The sequence below is a fragment of the Typopeltis vanoorti genome, chromosome 2 (assembly GCF_054136105.1).
Source record: "Typopeltis vanoorti isolate ZY-2024b chromosome 2, IOZ_Tvanoo_1.0, whole genome shotgun sequence".
Classification (NCBI taxonomy): Eukaryota; Metazoa; Arthropoda; class Arachnida; order Uropygi; family Thelyphonidae; genus Typopeltis; species Typopeltis vanoorti.
This window is the reverse complement of record NC_143550.1, coordinates 76,436,962-76,452,789: the sequence shown is the minus strand read 5'-3', so window position 1 is coordinate 76,452,789 and position 15,828 is coordinate 76,436,962. Positions and strand designations below refer to the sequence as shown.

At 34.1% G+C, this 15,828-nt stretch overlaps 1 protein-coding gene across 2 annotated transcripts in view; it reads right to left on the bottom strand.

The window, feature by feature from the left end:
- LOC150109191 (man(5)GlcNAc(2)-PP-dolichol translocation protein RFT1) overlaps nt 1–15,828 on the bottom strand; it is a 153,396-nt gene that overhangs the window by 82,170 nt on the left and 55,398 nt on the right. For both annotated transcript variants that reach the window (XM_090406111.1, XM_090406120.1), the window contains exons 6-7: nt 10,433–10,570; nt 3,957–4,035 (exon numbers count right to left, since the gene is read on the bottom strand). In XM_090406111.1, the coding sequence (XP_090262237.1) occupies nt 3,957–4,035; nt 10,433–10,570 (217 nt within the window). The remainder of the gene's footprint in view (nt 1–3,956; nt 4,036–10,432; nt 10,571–15,828) is intronic.

The following is a 15,828-nucleotide window of genomic DNA, read 5'->3' as shown; positions in this document are numbered from 1 at the left end:
GGCACTGGTGAGGGTCCAAAGACAAGTGACTAAGACAATATCAGGAGTTTGGAATATAGGGTATGGAGAGAGGTTGAATAGATGTGGATTGCAGAGTTTGGTGGATAGGAGGAAGAGAGGTGATATGATAGAGATGTTTAAGTTAGTGAGAGGATTTTATCAGATTAATCCAGAGGAGGATTATAAAAAAAGTAGGTGGGAGGGGAAGAACCTGAGGCCATTCCTGGAAGTTATGTAAAAGTGTGGTGAAGAAGGGTGTGAGGAGTAGATTTTTTACATGGAGAATTGTCAGTGAATGGAATGCATTACCAGAATGTGTTGTTAATGCAAGGAGTGTTAAGGACTTTAAGATTCTATATGTTGTCAATTGAATGAACCTCCCACAATGAGTCTGTCGACTCCATGGAGGGTGTAATAATAATAATAAGTATTATTTAGTATATCACAGAATAATGAGTTTCAATGGATACAGATATCTTTCCTTCTGTATGAATCCTAATACCCATAAACAATATAACAATGTAGCAACAGTATAGAGAACTCTAACAACATCAGAAGCAACGTCATATATATGTAGCTGAATCATTACTCCTATCTTTCAATATCACATTATATCCTTTCAGTGATTGTCTAGTATTCAGGCTAAGAGCTGGTTTAATGGAATGAATACAGCAAAGAGGAACAATAAAATACAAGTTAATCCAATCCTATATTTCGTGTCTGTCTGTCACAGAGACATTGTCAGGGATAAAATTTCAAAGTTTTAAAAGTACACAGAAAGTTTTACTGTTCCTCTATGCTATGTTCATTCCAGTAATATATAATGAATTTCCAAAAACATGCTTTGTTTTTCCTTCCTATAACAGCAAATACTGGCTTAAGGTCATTAATCTCAGGTTGCAGAATAACATCGGAGTGGAAATTTAGATGTACATTACACAACATTTAAGCATTTTGCAAGTAAGTGTAATCAGTGGTAAATATTCTCAATGATATTAACATTTAGGTGATTTTATCAGCCAATTACCCCACTTATACTGCAGTTTTGTTAATGACTCCCCCCCCCCCCACACACACACTTTATAGATAAATTTTCTTTAGTGTATTTAGTTATTTGCTGGCATTTGGTCCTGGTCTGCATTCTTGTTTGGTTTGAACATTTCCTCTTGTGATACACTTTCTTAATGTACTTTAAGATGCAGACATTGCTAATGTACACATTAAAAACAGACATAGCAGAGATAAACTAATTAATACAAAACATTAAGAGAACCATTAGATAGTGGTGTCATATTACATCCATGGACACAATACACTGAAATAGCCACATGGTAGCTAATACAGGAAAACCTCGCTTAACGTGATTAATTAATCCATCAATTAATTTGTGCTAAGCACATTAAGCAAATACAATAAACAATAGGAATAATTATAATTCATCCATCAGTTAGCATAAATTTGGGAAAAAAAATTACAGTATAAGCTATATTAGGGGATAAATTCATCAAAGTTAATAAAAATCAATTGCTTAAATTTTTATTTAATGTCTAAACATTTGATTAAGCTACTTTTTACAAAAAAATTAATTAAAGATGTTTGAGTTGTGCTCAACTTTTTCATTTTGTCACACAATTTGGGATAGCTGGCGATCACTTTATCAAGAATTCGGAGGACTTTGAAGCATCGTTCCATATCAGGATCAGCACCTAACAAAATTTCATTAGCATAGTCAATGTGATTGAAAACTAGCTCAAGTTCTTTTGCAGTTAGCTTCTAAGTCATAACATTCTCTTCTTGTTTGCACTCCTTATCTTTTTCTTCATATGCACACTGTTCTTATAGTTGAAGGCAATCATTCTCACTTAACTGTTCTGAATGGAAATTGAGCAAGTTTCTCACATCTTCATTATCCAGTTCATTAAATCGATGTTTCTTTTCCAATTGTGCTGATTTCTTCAATAATGTTAGATCTTGGATTTTGCTCAAGATAAACTAACATAGGCTTCAACTATAAAGCCTATGTTAGTTTTCTAAGCCTAGCAACTTTTCTTTGTACTTTGTATGCTTTGCTCTTATGTAACATAGAATTGTAGACTGTACCAAACTGTAGACTCGCTGTATTCCAGGTCTCGCACAATCATAGCTTTTCCACTCGCTGCAGATATATCCTGGTTAAGATGCTTCAGTTTTAGCTAGGAAAGTTTTTGGTGGCACATGCTTCCAAAAGAGACCAATTTCGTCAATGTTGAATATTTGCCAATCGTCATAATCACCCTCCTGAATTATGCTTTGCAACTCTTCAGGAAACTTGGCTGCAGAATCTTTATAAGCACCAGCAGATTCCCCAGTTATTCTTACGTTATGCAGTCATCCAGTTCAATTTTCAAAACAGTCAAATCATCTTAAACTTGCAGTAAAGCTTTCACCCCTTGAAATCTGGTCTCTTTCAATGAGGTAAAAATATTGAGAGCTTTTTGCCAGAATATTCCCTGTACTAAGAGGCATTCTTTTTAGGTTATAATCCTCAATCCAGAGTGATAAAAGATGCTCCATCTCGATCATTAACATTTGAGTCAGAGGATGAATCTCAATAGATTGCAGTATGGTGGCTGCTCTTCTAAGCACAACACCCAGACCAGTACCTTGGTCGTCTGCAGACAATTTGGTGCCTGCAACTATTTCGGATGATCTGCCTGCTTAAAGAGGCAGTAGCAACTTTTCTTTGTACTTTGTATGCTTTGCTCTTATGTAATATAGTCCAACCTGTAGACTTGCTGTATTCCAGGTCTCACACAATCATAGCTTTTCCACTCGCTGCAGATTGGCAACAATAAATTTCGTGTAACGTAAAATTTCGCATAATTTAAAAAATTGCATTAACCAATGATTAATCACTCGCTTAAAGCGCGAAATAGTATTATTTCACTCAATCGTGCTAACTGATTATCACACATATCGAATTCACGTTAAGCGAGGTTTCTCTGTATTTGGAATTACATAAAGCCATTAGCTAAGGATAATTACATAAAGCCAATAACAGCTAAGACTATGAGGCCAGTACATGATATATCTGTTAAATACATGTGTTCTTTGGTAGATTTATCTGTTTTATGGGAAGGAAAACACAAGTTTCTGGAACAAAAAATCCTACTATGTATGAGATTGGCTAACTAACCTTTGTAAGAGCAGAAATCATCAACATGCTTGATAGCAAACCTAACAAGAAACCCATTTAAGCTATTTAGGTACAAGTTCTGATCTGCCTAAATAAAACTGTGCAGCAAATGAAATTATGGAAAAGAAAAACAATAAATAGGATTGGTATGGTAGAAAAACTGAATCAATTTATTTTAGATACTGGTGAAGCATACTACTATGCTAGGTTTTTCAAATGATTTCTCTCTTTTCATATAAGAAATGGGTTAGAAATAAAATAGGTGATTAAAGACTAGAAGTCAATTAGAGATTTTTGAGGTAAGTAGGGATGTACGCAGGTGGCAAAAATATATTAAAATTGAAAATATTAGGAAAGACAGTAAGCTATTAATAATGGAATGTGTAAAGCAGATCAATTAGACTTCTGTTAAATAATACTAATTTACAAACAAAAAATACTGATAGGAAACCTCTGAGGACAGTAAATTATCTCTTCAAAGGATGTAGAGGAATACTACAGTAGTATCCTGTATACATCTTTTGAGATATTTCTCAAGAAATAACGAGAAATACAATTACATACAATGGATTACATTAATTCATTGCATGCAATTGTATATAATTACATTAAATAAATGACATACAACAAAGAAATACATACGATGCTTGAAAAACTTAATAAATCAATTACAATAAAATGAGTTTTGAGATTTTTGTTTTAATAAGTAATCAGTTCATCGACATTAGCCTTAAGCCAATTTAAAAAAAGAGATAGAAATTACTTTTTGTCGTATGCTTACCTTCGGTTAATATTTGTTTTAAAAAAGTTTGTTTCTGGAAACTCCATATTAATTTTGCTATTTTCCAGTCAGCAAAAGGCTAAAATAAAACCAAGAATATAAGTAAAATGAAACTGATATTGCAGTATTCTAGTATTGACGATTAGAAAAATGTGCATAATGATCTAAACATATCTTCAGGCAACCTTTTAAGTTATCTTTCTAGACAAAAGTAAAGAAGAAAATTGATTCATTTTTCTTAACTGAAAGAGATGGAAGCCAGTTAGTTAATAGAAATAATGCAACAATTTTCAGTTCTGAAAGGTAGAAAAAATTACTCGAACAAAAATGACTGCTGATTTATTAGAAATAGCTTTTTTTTTTTTAAATTAAAAAAATCTATTAATACAGCAAAAAAAATTGCCTCAGAAAAATAAGATATGATAATATTGAAGGTCTTGATGGATTAATTTGTAGGAAAATTGTCGATAGGAAGTTTGTAATGATGAAACTTTTTCATGTATTACTGTCACAATACAACCCCTCAGGGTACATGTTGGGAATTTGATTATGCTTTTTAAAAAAAAAAAAATATATATATATATATATATATATATATATATATACACTGCAGAACTGGAATTAAGCACATGAACAGGACAGGGATGGATAAAGGTCAATAACAGAAAAAGGAAGAAAAATCACTGCAGATAAGTATACAACTAGTGCTGTATTAGAAAGCATATTAAAAACTGACTAGATATCAAATACAAAAATCATTATGAATGACAAAGTTTTAATAATTAAATTGAATATATATATATTGTTTTTAAAGTAGATGATTAAATCCTTTTTTAAGAAAAATTGACAGAAACTGGGTTTTATATTGGCTGAAGGATTTTAATTGATACTAAGTAAGAAATACCAACACATTTTGCCAACTTAGCTGTTTGGCTTCTTCAGGGTGAATAAAAGAGATACAAAACAATTTAAACACTTAAACTATTCATGAAAGAATGAACCAAATGCAATTGTATCTTTTTACAAATACAGAAGAACGTGTACATCAAATGCATGGAGTGTGTATGATGTCAACTGTTGTTATGCAGGAAAGTTCTGTAATTAGAAGCAAAATTTAACTCTGGCATGCTTAATGATCTTATGAGGGTCTTCCAAATATCAGCTAGAATTAACCCTTGGTTTCTGTTGAGGTTGTGTTTAGAACAGATGACTGTTATGGCTTCTTTTATGTATCGGGAACGGAAATCTTCCTCTGAATAGGGCATGGAGCTTTTGTCCCATTCAATGGTATGGTTTGTCCTCGGGAATGAAGGGCTAACCCAGAATTGTCTTCTCTGTTATTGTTTACATCTCCTACATGTTTTTTTTTTCTAACTTCCAAACTTCTTGAGATCTGACCAATGTAATTTAATCCACATGAAAAGGGAGATTTCCATTCTCGATACATAAAATAAGCCATAACAGTCATCTGTTCTAAACACAACCTCAATAGAAACCAAGAAATAATTCTAGCTGATATTTGGAAGACCCTCATAAGATCATTAAGCATGCCAGAGTTAAATTCTGCTCCTAATTACAGAACGTTCCTGCATAACAACAGTTGACATCATACACACTCATGCGTTTGATGTATACGCATTCTTCTGTATTTGTAAAAAAAATACGATTGTATTTGGTTCATTCTTTCATGAATAGTTTAAGTGTTTAAATCGTTTTGTATCTCTTTTATTCACCCTGAAGAAGCCAAACAGCTAAGTTCGCGAAATGTGTTGGTATTTCTTACTTAGTATCAATTAAAATCCTTCGGCCAATATAAAACCCGGTTTATGTCAATTTTTCTTATGTTCAGATGATTGAAAATAACATAAAATCAAATCTTTTTTAATGTGTACCAAAACAGAATATGCATTAAGTATTGTCATACTACCAGATAAATGAATTCAATCTTAATTCAGTCTGTGTGGTGAAAATGCTGCATCAAAAAAAAAAATAAATAATAATAATAAAATAAAATAAAATAAAATAATGTAGAACTATGTAGATATCCTATATCAAATAGTGTTACTACATAAAAGAACTCAATTCTACTGAAAGTGGAGCCTCCATAGTCCAGTCAGTATAGATGATGCCCTTTAGGATGGAAAGACTTGGTTCAAATCCTGTTTAGAATGTAAAGAACTGATGAAGGTGACGGGATAGTTTCTCCTGAAAACTTGGGTTTTTCATCCCACAAAATAGACAACCTGGCTAGAAGAACACGTGCTATTAATAGACATCACACTATACTGGCCTCATTACTTTTGTTGCTTGAGTTGTAATTCCAAACAGCAACAACTTCTGCTGAAAGTATCATAAATTACTTAAAAATAGTTACAAATTTTAATAGCAACTAAAACAATTGATGATCAGAACTGCAGAACTTTGGCACTGGAGCAAACAATGAGAATATGCCATCTACAGAGTTGATGGACACAACTTTCACTGGAGTTGTAAGACTTTCTGTCTCACAACACTATGAAGGTCCTGAATAATAATAATAATAGTACTGTAAAAGAAATCAGAAACATATCATTTCTGGTATACATTTGAATGTTTGTAGTTAATTACTTTGATGGACTGTTAAATAAAACAAGTAACTCACAGATATTTTGTATTCTTGAAAATTTTCTTCAGATTTCTTCGGTTCTTTTTTCTTTTTCAGTAGTTCTATAGTTTGAGGTGAGAATTGTTCTCTTTTCTTTCGTTTCACAGGAATTTCTGATTTTTTTCTTGCACTCGTTGAATTTATTAATAAATTCAATATAGTCATCATTTATGTAACAGCTCTTAATAGTTCATTCGGTCTCTTCTATGTACTTCCTGAATTTGTGGTAGTCTATTTGTTTGGGTTGTCTTTTGTGGTTTGATGTTGCCCTGATATGTTGTTCTTTTTTGTGGTCTATTCTTATAATGGCTCTAAGGAGTTTGTGGAGACACAAAAATTGTCGATTTCATTTTTTGTGTCTCCATTCGGTGATTGCCAAGTCCATCTTCTTCCTGGGCATTTGTTGAAAAAAGTGTTCATGATAAAGGGTTGTTCAGCTGCAGTAAATTCAGCTAATCTCTCCCCTCTTCTGTTTCTTTCTCCCAGGCCATGCGGTCCTATAAACTTTTCGTTTTCTTTTCCACATCGTATTTTGGCATTAAAGTTACCACCAACGAATGTGTATGTTGACTTGTAATTTAATGCCTGTTCAAGATTCATGTAAAAATTTTCTATTTCTTGATTATCAGCTACAGATCTTGGAACATAGTAGGATATTAATTTTATTGTTATACTGTTCTCTATTCCAATTAGGAGTACACCTATTCTTTCAGATATGATGTTACAATAAAGGATCGACTTGGTGAGCTTAGATTTAACAATGAAGCCCCACTCTGCCTCGTTTGCCATTGTTTGAGAATGCTCTGTGGAGTATCTGTGAGCTATCGTACCATTTTGCTGTCAGTTCTTTTAATCTTTTTGTTGTCTTTAAAATCCAATAAAAAACACAAGTTTTTTATTGGTGAGCTTAGAGTTAACAATGAAGCCCACTCTGCCTTGTTTGCCATTGTTTGAGGATGCTCTATGGAGTATCTGTGAGCCATTACCATCTTGCTGTCAATTCTTTCAATCTTTTTGTTTCATTCACTAGCAGGATATCTAAGTTGATATTGGTTAGTTCTTTGATTAATAAATCTATTCTGCAGTCAATTGCCAAAGTTCGAGTATTGAGGGTACCGATTGCCATTTCATAGATTTAAGAGGTGGCCTGTTTTCATCTGCGAGATTCTTAGTACCCCTGGCCTCACCTTGGTGCCTTACTGCAACTGTAAAAGGTGAGTGTGGGCCACAGGACTTGGGGGGCCATTTCTGTTGTTGTAGTAGTGGCATTTTTGCAGTGGTTGGATATACACTTCTGAACTATGCAGTACAGCCACTGTAAGACTTTTATATCTCCATACTTGAGCATTTCTGGTCGAATATCATCTACTCCTGCTGCCTTTCCACATTTCAGGCTTTTGAGGTTTTTTTTCTACTCAAGTGTGGATATGTATTCTTGATTGCATGTCTGCTGAGTGTTTTTTACTATTGTGCTGTCATCACTGCTTGTTTCATTTAGCAATTTTTCAAAGTAATTATTCCATACTTCGAGGATATCTTTTTCTCCCATTTTCATGTCATCTTTATCATCTTTAACTCCTTTTACAGCACTCTTTCCTCCATTCCTAAGCTTCTCCAACAACCTCCAGAATATTTTGACACCTTCTTGATATTTATTTTCTATGTTCTTATCAAAATCTTCCCATGACTTTTGTATAACTAGTTTTACACAGTATTTAGCTTTCTTACATTTCTCTCTGTATTCTCTAAGAGCACAAGCTGACTTATTTGCCAGGAACTTTTGATATGCCTTCTTCTTTTCCTTCACTGCCTCTTTAACTTCCTGTGTCCACCATGGGGTTCTGATTTTTCTATTCTTGTAGACAAGCTCACCGCATGCCTTTCTGGCTGAATCAATCAATTTTTTCTTCAGGATTTGCCACTAATTCTCCAAGGTTTGGTTCCTGTTCTGAAACTCTAATTTTTTCTTGAATAATATTTCTCTATTTTAGTCTACAGTTTACATCTGAGAGCTGCTCAACTTTTATTTGCTTTAAAACTTTCTTACATGTTTTTGTTTTCAGTAGGAAATTCAATTTTATCCTGCTCAAGACTAAATTGTAATGATTTCCAATTTCAAATCCTCTGTACACTCTGGTGCCCTGCACTACTGGCAAAACATTACTATCAACAATAGCACAGTCACTGAGACTTTTCTTATTCCTTGCCTCTTCTCTCCCTTGATGTCAATATGGCGATAGGATTTGATGATATATAAGATAAATAAATCTTTAGGAAATGTTCCAGGGAATTGGCAGTAACACTGGCATGACAGTTTTATATGAGTCTAACAAGAACAGAAGTTCCAAGGGAGTGGTAAGGAGGTAAAATTGTTCCACTGCAAAAAAAGGTGATGATAAAGCTGTGGCTACAAATTATAGTAGGCTAATCTGCATATCCAGAGTTGGTGTGGGTACTAGAGAGAGAGAGAGAGAGAGAGAGAGATTGGTAAGAAGTAGGACACACAAATAGGTTGATAACAGCAGTATTCTCTGTAGTTATCAGCATGGTTTGCTCAAGGGAGATCATGTTTTACTGGAGTACTTATGTACTATAACAAGGTGGAAATACACATCTCTCTTGGACAAGAGAGATGCATGTTGGGTGGTATACTTAGATTTTGCAAAAGCTTTTGATAGACTGCCATATGACAAGCTGTTAAATAAACTGAAATTGTTATTCAATGCGATTGAATAACACACATCTGAATTAGATCGATGACCGGCTGTCAGATAGACATAAGAAAGTTGTATATTAGGATGCAGTATCCTGCAAAAGGAAAGTTACTAGTGGTGTGGTGCAAGGGCAGTTTTGGGACCATTGTCATTCATTTTGTATATTAGTGATATTGGAATATGTAACTGGTGATATGCAGCTGTTTGCAGATGATGTAAAATTGGGGAGAGCAATACAGAGTCAAGCAGATATTATAGACTTACAGGGGAGGACTTGAATAGATTGCATGAGTGGGCAGGTAAGTGGAATTATCAATGTTGCAAAGTGTAAGGTTTTAAAATTTGGCAAGCAGCGACAAGATGCAAAGTATACACTGGTGGGGAAACTTTAAAGGAGGTAGAGAAGATGAGAGAGAGATCTGGGATTGGTGGTAGACAAGGACCTGAAATTCAGGGTCCGTTGCACAAGTTGTGAAGACATCACATTGAATAAGGGCAATGATGCAGAGGGCCCTGACATGTCGAAATAAAGAGGTTATGATGTCATTATATAAGACCTTGATCAGGCCTCATATAGATTATTCTGCACAGATTTAGTCAGTGGGTTTTCATGGCGACGAGGATATGTCAGAAAGGGTCCAGAGAAGATTCACAAAGTTCAGTGGTCTTTGGAATATGGAGTACGAGGATAGATTCAGAGAATGTAAATTGCAAAGTCTTGTAAGGAGCAGAAGGAAGGAGGATATGATTGAGACATATAAACTAGTAATGGGTTGTTATTAGGTTGACATGGAAGAGATTTTTCATAGAATCAGGATGGAACAAGAGACCATCTCTAGAATCTATATAAGGAGGGTGTGAGTAGAAGAATGAGGAGAAGGTTCTTTCCATCAAGAGGGGTTGGTGAGTGGAATGCATTGCCTGAGTGTGTTGTGAATGTAGACACAATGAATCAGTTTAAGGCATGATTGAATGAGCTTTGTGATAGTGTGTCCTTCCCACAATGAATCTCTGAATCCATGGAGGTCAAATGTTAATAATAATAATAAATTAATTTAAATCATTTTTATATTCAAATATTAAATATGATTATAAATAAATAAATGGATAAAACTTACTTGTTCTTTATTAAATTTTGGAAGTAGATCTTGAACAGAAGTGAAGGGTAATAAAGCATTCTTTCCAGAATTCTTTGGTGATATGTACCAAACAAAGTATGAATAGTACAAAACTGTATATAAAATTGATGAAATCATCTAGAAGAATAAAAATTTTTGTTATCAATAACACATGAAATGTTTTGACTAATGAATAAAATAAAGAATAACTCATGAATAAAACTCAGTTTATAATATGCAATAATCGATTATCCATTCCAGACATGTATCCTCAAGAAGTATACAGAATACTACTAGATGATTAAGTTTACATTATTAAATTATCAACAATTTTCTTTCAAATTAAGCTGCTGTCATCAGCATCATCCTTAAATTCCTGTTATGCCCCATGTCAGGGAACACAGGATAATATAATAATAGTGTAGCATAGTGCATTACTCCAAATTAGTGTGTTATCTGTCATGATTCTAATACTGTCATATCTTATATTTTGGTCTTCTATGGCACTTCTAACTGCTTTGTTCAACTTAAATCTAGATATTCTTGTGGGTCTTTTTCCTATCTTCTTGGCATCAAACATATTTTGCTAATCTTTTCGCTACCATCCTGTTTAAATGACCATACCACCTGAGATTAGCTCTGTTTATACATTCTGAATGCTAAAAATGTCAAATTTCTTCCTTACATCTTTTTTAAATATGATTCTACCAATAATGCCATCTGTTCATTCCCTTAATTTTTCTCCTAAATCTCTTTAAATAGCACATCAGTTTTCTTCCATCTAATCCTGTGTGAAGGGTTGTCCAAAGTGATGGAAGAAAACCAATGTAATATTTATTCGTTACAGATCAGAAAGATTATTTTTAGAGTCAGCCATTTTTATGAAGAATTCTCCTAACCTAAACAAGTATGGTTGCATTAGTTTGCCAAAAGTTTTGGAGACTGTAATTTTAAGATCAACTCTTACAGAGCTGTAATACTTTTTTTTTACATTAGAGGTCACTAATTAGGACTTTAAATCTTTTGTTCGTTACAATTTCAATTGTTTCACCTACTCATTGTTGTGTATAAACTATAACATGCTGCTTTGTGCTCTGAAGATGCTGGTTTGAAATTCAGCGAAAATATCATCATCATCATCATCAAATTCCTGCCATGTACCCACAAGGGGTGTACAGGATATGATAGTACTACATGGAAAAATTATATCATTACTAACTTCCTATCTACAATTTTCCTCCAAATCAGTCTGTTACTTGTCAAGACTCCAACATTATCAGATCTTATATTTCTATCGTCTAAGGCACTTTGTACCGTATCAATCCACCTATATCTTGATCTTCCTCTGGGTCGTTTTGCTTCCAACCTGGCAGAGAACATTTGTTTTGCTAATCTTTCCTCGCCCATTCTGTTTAGGTGACCATACCACCTGAGATTAGCTCTGCTAATGCATTCCTGGATGCTGACAATATCAAGTTCTTTCCTAATATCCTCGTTTTTAATATGATATTGCCATTGATGCCATCTGTTCAAGCCTATAATCTTTCTTAGAACTCTCATATCTGCGGTCTCTAGTCTTTGGTCAAGTGTTTTATTTCTGACCCAGCTCTCAGATCCATAAGTTAAAACTGGTTTGAACACTGTCTTGTATACAGCTACTTTAGTGTTCCGACTAATTTCTCTCTTATTCCATATGAATTTATTCAGTTGACTTCCCACCATACCAGCTTTACTGATTCTGTTGTCTATTTCTATATTTAATTTACCATCTTCAATAAAAATCGTGCCTAAGTAGCTGAAATGTTTAACTTGTTCCACAGGTTCTCCATTCACAACAAAGTTGACATTTTCAATGATTCTGCTTATTTTCATTGTCTGTCTTTTTATTGCTGACATTCATACCATATCTATTACAACAGCTATTCAATTTAGTCAGAGAATCTTGCAGACCTGTAGCAGATTTATTTAGAAGTATAACATCATCCGCATAAAGCAAGGAGCTGACATTAACATCTCCAATTCTGATATCATGTTTAATACCACTTTCCTTCATAATGTGATCCATATAGATAATGAATAACAGAGGGGATAATGTACATCCTTGTCTCACACCAGATTTAACATTAAACCATCTTCCTGTACTTCCTTCAATTCTAACTGCTGACTTACAACTCAAATAAAGACTAAGTATTGCTCGATATAATGCCTGATTGACACCATATAACTGCAGCATATTGAACAGCTTCTCTCTTGGCACCTTATCATATGCCTTTTCCAAATCGACAAAACCTAAATACAGATCTTTGTTATATTCCCATGCTTTCTCGACAATTTGTCGTAAAGTGAAGATCTGATCCTGACAGCCTCTGTTTGGTCTGAATCCAGCTTGTTCTTCACCAAGCTTTTCTTCCACAATTCTTCTCAGCCGTTTCTCAGGTATACTTGCATAGATCTTGCCAGGAACACTCAGTAGGGAAATACCTCAGTAATTCTCACATTCAGTTTTATTTCCCTTTTTATATATGGGTACTATGAGAGCTCTACTCCAATCATCGGGAATTCGTCCCTCTGTCCAGGCTTTCTGAACTATGCAGTGCAGCCACTGCAAGACTCTTATACCACCATAATTCAGCATTTCTGGTCAAATATCATCAACTCTTGCTGCCTTTCCACATTTCAAGCCTTTGATGGCTTTTTCTACTTCAAGTATGGATATGTATTCCTGCCTGCATGCCTAGTCAGTGCTTTTTACCACTGTGCTATCATCACTGCTTGTTTCATTTAGCAGTTTTTCAAAGTAATTACTCCATACTTCAAGGATATCTTTTTCTCCAGTTTTCATGTCACCTTTATCATCTCTAACTCCTTTTATAGCACTCTTTCCTCCATTCCTAAGCTTCTTCAACAACCTCCAGAATATTTTTCCACCTTCTTGATATTTATTTTCTATATTCTTGCCAAAGTCCTCCCATGACTTTTGTTTAGCTAGTTTTACACAGTGTTTAGCATTCTTGCATTTGTCTCTGTATTCTCTAAGAGCACAAGCTGACTTATTTGACAGGAACTTTTGATATGCTTTCTTCTTTTCCTTCACTGCCTCTTTAACTTCCTGTGTCCACCAGGGAGTTCTGATTTTTTTATCCTTGCAGACAACCTCACCACATTCCTCTCTGGCAGAATCAATCAATGTTTTCTTCAGAGTTTGCCACTGAATCTCCAAGGTTTGATTCCTGTTCTCAAACTCTTTCATTTTTTCTTCAATAATCTTTGTGTATTTTGGTCTACAGTTCATATCTGAGAGCTGCTCAACTTTTATTTGCTTTAAAACTTTCTTACATGTTATTCTTTTCAATATGAAATTCAATTTTATCTTGCTCTCAAGACTAAATAGTGATCACTTCTAATTTCAAATCCTCTGTACACTCTGGAGTTCTGCACCAGGGAGAAAACATCACTATCAACAATAACATAGTCAATGAGACTTTTCTTATGCCTTGCCTATTCTCTCCATGTGAATTTGTGCACATTTTTATGTTGGAAAATGGTGTTAGTAATAACCAGTCCATGTCCTGAGCAGAAATCCAACAGATATTTGCCATTATTATTAGCTTTGCTCTTTTCTCCAAATTTTCCCAAAATATTTTTGTATATCTCACAATCATTTCCTACTCTGCTATTTAGATCCCCAACAAGGACCAACTTTTCCTTTTTCATTGTGTCAGTTGCTTTTTATAAAGCCTCAAAAAAAGTCCTCCACTTCTACCTTAGTAGAACCTTCTGTGGGACCATAGGCACAAATAAGTCTCATTGTCCAGTTCCCCATTCTCATATTTGCCCACATTACTCTACTTGAGACTGACTGCCATTCAAGAAGATTAGCCTTGTATTTTGTGTTGAATACTATGGCTACTCCTTCTTTTCCTTGATTGTCATTAACTGAATATAACATTTTGTATTTATTGCTCAGAAAGATCTCACCAGTTTTGGTCTTTTTTGTTTCAGTCACCCCTATTATGTCGATCTGGTACTTATCTAATTCCTCAGCGAAAATATAAGAGTTAATAAACATCTTATTTTTATTTTTATTTTTATAAAATAGTTCATTTGGAGTTGTTAATACCATTAAAATAAATTACTGTCCCAAACAAACAGCTGCCCCGATTTCAAGATTACATCAGGTTGTTTTAAACTGGGACCATTAGACAATGTTATACTTATTAACCATGAGAAAAATAAAAGATTCCTAAAACTAAATATTGACATAAAAGAAGATTTAAAGTAATGGTACATGTGAAAATACATCCTCTATCTATGCAAAAAAGAAAACTTCCAAAGACTAAGCCAGTAGAACCATCTGGAGTATATCAGACTTCAGGAAAAAAGCATGCATGTGTAATAGAATTTATCATGCCAAGAACTGTTAGGGCTTAGAGTCACTGAATGACTAAGCTCTAATAGTATCCTATATTATCCTGCTTTATATTAATAGCTGTCAGCTAACTTGGATTTATTATTATGCATTCCAGTTACTATTATGAAAGGTTACCATGTGCTTAGTGAAAGGACTATAATATTTATAAGTGTATTTGTGTGTGTATATAATCATCATCAACCATTACTGATTCACTTCTGGATGAAGGTCTAATCAAGATGACTCCAAGACTGCCCATTAATGCTTTTATTCCCTATGTTGCTCCTACAAATCTGATTGATTTTATTAATCCATCATGATATTGGTTGATGCTGTAGTTGTTTTTACCTCCCATGATATCCAATCCAGTACTTCTTTTGGTCTCATCTTTGAGCAATATGATCAGACCACTGCTACATCAGATGTGTGCAATGTCAGAGACTTTGGTTTGATTTCTTACCAAGTATTTCTTTTCTGATATCATGCATACATCTTTCCATACTAAACCGTATCCTTCTTAGTTTTTGAGTTTTCTTAGATTTAATGGTTTTCTTAAAGCAACATCCTGGGTAGTAGCTGCCATACTCATGTTGCTCAGATAAGCCCTTATTTTAAGTTAATATTGAGGATACTGATAAACATAATTGGTGTTATTTTCTTTATTTTTGACTGTGTTGTTTAGTTGTGACTATTATTACACGATATCATTTCAAAAGCATTCTACATTATGGCACCGATGCATACGAGAAAAATGGCAGCCAAGACATCAATACTGAATGACATTAATATGCAGGATTTAGTGCAATGTACTGTGTGTTTAATATATTCATTGCCAAGAGTGAGTGAGTGAGTGGTTTGTCGTACTAGAGCAAGAATGGAGGTTTGTCAGAAATGTTTTGTGAGCAAATGCAAGAAATGCAAGTCATGTCAGGAGCAGAAGAATGAAGTGACTGATATTAAGAACATCAGTGATTGTGGAAGCACT